General features: G+C 33.9%; 1 protein-coding gene across 1 annotated transcript in view; it reads left to right on the top strand.

Moving 5' to 3' along the window:
- The first annotated feature begins 136 nt into the window (after positions 1-136).
- LOC105329214 (collagen alpha-2(IV) chain) overlaps positions 137-5,049 on the top strand; it is a 33,727-nt gene continuing 28,814 nt past the window's right edge. The window contains exons 1-2 of the mRNA XM_066070152.1: positions 137-521; positions 673-727. Of these exons, the coding sequence (XP_065926224.1) occupies positions 409-521; positions 673-727 (168 nt within the window). The 5' untranslated portion in view covers positions 137-408. The remainder of the gene's footprint in view (positions 522-672; positions 728-5,049) is intronic.

The raw sequence follows: 5,049 nt of genomic DNA, 5'->3' as shown, positions 1-5,049 counted from the left end.
CTTATCATCAGACGACGTAAAAATTCTCTGCAATTTATATAACAGACTAGCTTTGTTTTAAACTCAGTTTGGTGGTATTCGAGTCATTTCCGTCAAAGTTTTTAACGTGAGAAATGTTTGAGAAATTCTCCTAACCTAACGGGTCGCTGAAACGTGATATGCAAACTCCGCCTCTTTTCTCCAAATCGGAATCTTGGGCATTTCTTGGAGCCTGTCTTCATCCGAAGAGAATAGAGTTAGAGGATCGGTGTATGTCGCCAACTCTGATGTTGCTGTGGACATTTTAACGGATTCAGAGAGGTGAATTGTCCAACTCTAGCTGAGACCCTCTCAGCGGTGGAGGATAGGACGGCATAACGGCCGTTCTGTGACCAAAAACTAACCGACGTCAGCGAGAAATTCGTCCCGATGCCGTCAGAACGCAAGGGGGATTGCAGTTGTGCGCCGTGCGCCGAGAAACAAGACGTGAAAAACCGTAGTGCTTTCAAAACTTACAGAAATCACAAAGCCATGAAGTCATGGTAAGTTCTAACGATATTTTGAGAGGTTGTTTTTCGATTTTATTTAAAAGTTTTTTGTGTTCTTGTAACAATTTCTTTATTTTTGCGATATTGGCAAATCTACAACCTGCTCTGAAATCGACTATAGTCTGTTTCCACTTTCTATTTGTAGGCTCTTACTCTGTGTAGTTAGCGTATTTATATCAAGCTCAGTTCAAGTTCATGCCGTAAGTACATTTCATTATTTTATTGTTTTAAATAGCTGAATATAGAAATTGTTAAATAATTACCGGTATATATAAGAAGTAATATTGAAAGGTATAGACATGAAAAGCTTTCAGTAGTTATTTTGAGAGAGAGAGAGAGAGAGAGAGAGAGAGAGAGAGAGAGAGAGAGAGAGAGAGAGAGAGAGTTCATTGTCCAGATTGAATTTTTAGATAATATTTATACTTTAATGAGATCACAAATTCAATACAAACATCCATAATACATGTAGGTGATGTTGGTTGTATATAATACTCACAATCGAACAGAGTACCACTTGTAATTCTGATATTCAGAGTTACCATGCATTTATATATCTTACAGCATCTGTAACATTTTCATAAGATGTTGTCCTATTAATTAGACATTTGCTCTAACACAGTTGCAGTAATGTTACAAGTGATTTCTTTTGGCTTTGTGTTAATTTTACCTACTGTCAACATTGAAGGTGAATGGGACCAAAATTTCCTTGTATATAGAACTTAAAATACATGGAAATATTCGCCCCCGTTTTATTTTCACCCCTTTCGCCCTTTATGTCAGTGGGCAGATTTTAGACTGGGCGAATTCTAACGTCTCAAATATTATATCTTTTTAAACACAAATGTGTGTTGGCAAATTCAAGACGGGGCGAAATTGTATGGAAGTGTAGATATACGAAAATTACACGGGGCGAAAATAACCCCTATACAGTATCCGCAAACCTGTTTATTTCAAATGTTCATCAACAAATCTTATGAAATATAAAGAAAGTAAAGAAGAATTATTGTTCACATACAAAATATACAACAGAATGGGATTGTATTAATACAATTCCATTCTGTTGTATATTTTGTATGTAGGAAAAACGTACAATTTAAGTCTCTCACATTAGAAATTTTTGGGAAGCTAAAATGTATATAAAGAGTAGATGGCCATGATGCATGCTCTTGATGAACTGATACTCCCAGTATTACCCTGGAATAATTGACACAAAAGGCTGTCCAAATTTTATTCTATGTTGGAATATATTTTGGACAAATTGTCATTTTTGAACAAACAAACAAACAAAAAAACCATATCCAGTCCAAATTGGTTTTACTTGTAATTTCAACAAACAAAAACAGTCACCTGAAGATTACAGTTTGCATGAAACATGCCACTGAATGCTTACAGTATTTGTTTTCATGTAAATGAATAAAAATTAGATACTTTCAGGAAAAAATTTTTGTCCAAAATTTTATCATCTTCCCTTGTAGGTTTTGTATATTGAAGGAATTAATTTTGTTTGGTCATGCAGCAGCCTTAAGATTAGCATCACAGTACTGGTATACCCCCCTCAGGTTGATGGGAAATCATTTTGCTCTGGGCCACATACAGTGTTGCCTTGACTGATCTCTTTCTTGGTTTATGCAACTGTAAAACATAGGTATAAGAGACTTAACTGAAGCTGCATCCATGAGGGTAAAAAAAGTTTGCAGTTTCATTTTAATAAGTGTAAGATTGAATCACGGTTTCCCTCTGTTTTTTGTGATAATACATGTATTGGATACCGTATTTCCATTCGTGCAACATTCTAGAAAGAAACCAACCAATTTCCATTGTTTACTGTCCAATCAAGAATATTTTCGTGCACTTATGCAAGATGACACAATGTCAATTTAGAGGATTAGAATTTTGCATTTGTAGCCATTGACCAGAAAGTGGTCTATCCTAAATTTATATGTAGAACTACTTTTACACCAAATACATATTTATCCCCAGGTTCTGCAACTTTTACATCCTGAGATTCATGTTTTTTGTTCTACATCTATTCTCATATACATGTATAAGCAGAAAAATGAAGTCGTTGGCAAAAGTTAAAATTAGTGGAGAAAAACATAAGATTTCAGAAATACATGTTTTATTGTAACAATTGAGGGAAATTTCTATATGAAAAAGGTAAAATTTTCTAAGAAGGGAAAGATACTATTGTAGTTAAGAGTAGCTTGATAATTAAATCCCCGACTGATTGCCTATAAATAAGTAAATGCTGTAAAACTTTGGTTTGCGTAGGCTGAACTCAGTTTCAAGATTCCTCATGCATGTAATAAACACTGCCATTGCCAACAGCTGTATCATCTATAATAGTCTGAGGTATATTGACAGTTTTCAATATTAACTGTTTGTAGTGTTTGTGCAGAGGGGAAAATGGATCGATTTTTACTAAAACAATCATAGTTCTGCGATCCTCAGCCTCAAAGTATTCATTTCAGCATTGAAATGTTATCTGTCTTTCAAACTTTATAAATAAAATAAATTAAAATGAATTTTTTTGGTGATGATATCCATGCATGCATTTTATGAATTAGTTATTGCAATTTTAGCCATGATAAATACTAATGGAAAAATAACGTTTACAAGTTGAGATCAAATTAGGAAAAACTGTTGTATTGGTGGCTCGAACCCCTTTACCCCTAGGTACAGTAAAACACAGTTTAATAGCAAACATGCTTATAATGAATTAACACTTTCAGCGAAGTGATTTTCATTCCCCATGACATAATAACGTGTTGTAAACTTGGTGGATATAACAAATAACGCTTGTAGCAAAGGAAAATCTCCGTTCCCTGGTACTTCCTTATAAGCATGTTTTACTGTAGTAGGTCTCCGTGAAGCCACTAATCTAAGCAGTTGATTGAATTGCTTAGCGTTATATTAACACTTCAAGACTATTTAAATTTGTCTATTTAAAAGGCAGATTTATAGTACGAATAAAGTTATAGAACATTGCTGAGGATCGAAGATCGATAAAGTACTCCTGATATTAAAAAGTTTCTATTAAGTAATTTCATAAAAAACAAATATATCTTTTATCGATCTACCATACACTCTTATAAATGAGGCAGTTTGCTGTAATCAGATGTGAATCCCAGAGGTGGGCCGGTGGAATTACTTTGATAAACAAAACAAGGAAATTTGGGGTAAACATTCTTTGCTGCATTTTTTTTAGAAGGGGAAAAGTTTGTGTCTGAGCTGGGAATTGAGCCCAGGACTCCTGTAATTTTATCAGTTTCACACCCACTGATATTCTTTAAGCTGGTATGCATGGTCCATTTAGCCCCCCAAAACTATGCCTTTAATGCTTAACACAACCCAACCAGGTTCTATATCCCTGGCTAAAGCAGTTCCTGCAATTCCAGGGGCAAGTCAACATCGGTATAGGAATGAGTTTGTGGGGTTTGATCCTGGTATCTTTGGTAATCAAGTCAAGTGGCACTAGCTGTCATTGAGGTTTTCCAGTCCGAAATATCCATGGTCCATTTAACCCAATTAAACTACCAGAACTAATCTTTAAAGAAATTCAAGAATTACCTAAGGTTCCTCTCTTTAAAATCCGGGCATGATAATCATTGCTTATGACTATTTACAGATCTAAGAATGAACCAAACAGTAGAAATGGTATTTTCATGAGTATTATTAGTCAAACAAAACCAGAAGCATTAAAACAATAAGTGTGGCACAATTTTCAAACCATCTTCAAGTTTGGTTAGTACCGGTACAATAACTTTGCAAATACAGTCTTAATGATGTACATGTATTGGTATATGCTTGTAACTTAATTCTTTTTAACATGTCTTTTAAATTATGCATTTAAACTTTACGCAGTCAGTTATTACCCTTTTAAAAGTATTATAATTACATGTAAATATCACATAGATAATTGTGGGTTGTCATCCTGGCATGATAAGTATACATGTACAAACTCTCTCCTTAAAACAAAAAAGTGTCAAAAAAAATGGAGTTTTTTGTCTTTAAATCAAAATGTCATTCCAAATGAACAAAAGACATGTTTTGTCACAAAAATGATATCCTGAAATCAAAAGTTTGTTGATGCTTGAAATTGCAATCAGAATGGTTAATTAAACAGCATCCTACTGGAACCCTAGAATTAGATAATGCTTTAATTAAAACAAAAAAACTCTTCAATTGTTGCACACTTTTTGCTCTTCATACATAAGATGAAATGCAATCAACTTTTTTCAATGGAGAATATGGTCTTTAATATATAAAGGAAAGCAATAGCTAAGACATTTATCATATTAAGTTACCGTATTCTATGATAGGATCTTTACAGTTATTCTGATGCTTTGGCAATAAACAAATGAGTACCCCCGGTAGATTCATGGAGGTAAAAATTATAATCTATGCATTTGTTTTGTCTTTTTTAAACTCAGTCCCCTAAAAAATGAAATTTGCCCTAAGAATACATATGACTTTTCAGGTCAAACTATCACCCTCCTCAGAAATTACTCAACTTGGTTCT

Source organism: Magallana gigas, chromosome 8 (genome assembly GCF_963853765.1).
Source record: "Magallana gigas chromosome 8, xbMagGiga1.1, whole genome shotgun sequence".
In the NCBI taxonomy this organism is placed as follows: Eukaryota; Metazoa; Mollusca; class Bivalvia; order Ostreida; family Ostreidae; genus Magallana; species Magallana gigas.
Note: the sequence above shows the minus strand (reverse complement) of the source record. Positions and strands in the feature narration are given on the sequence as shown.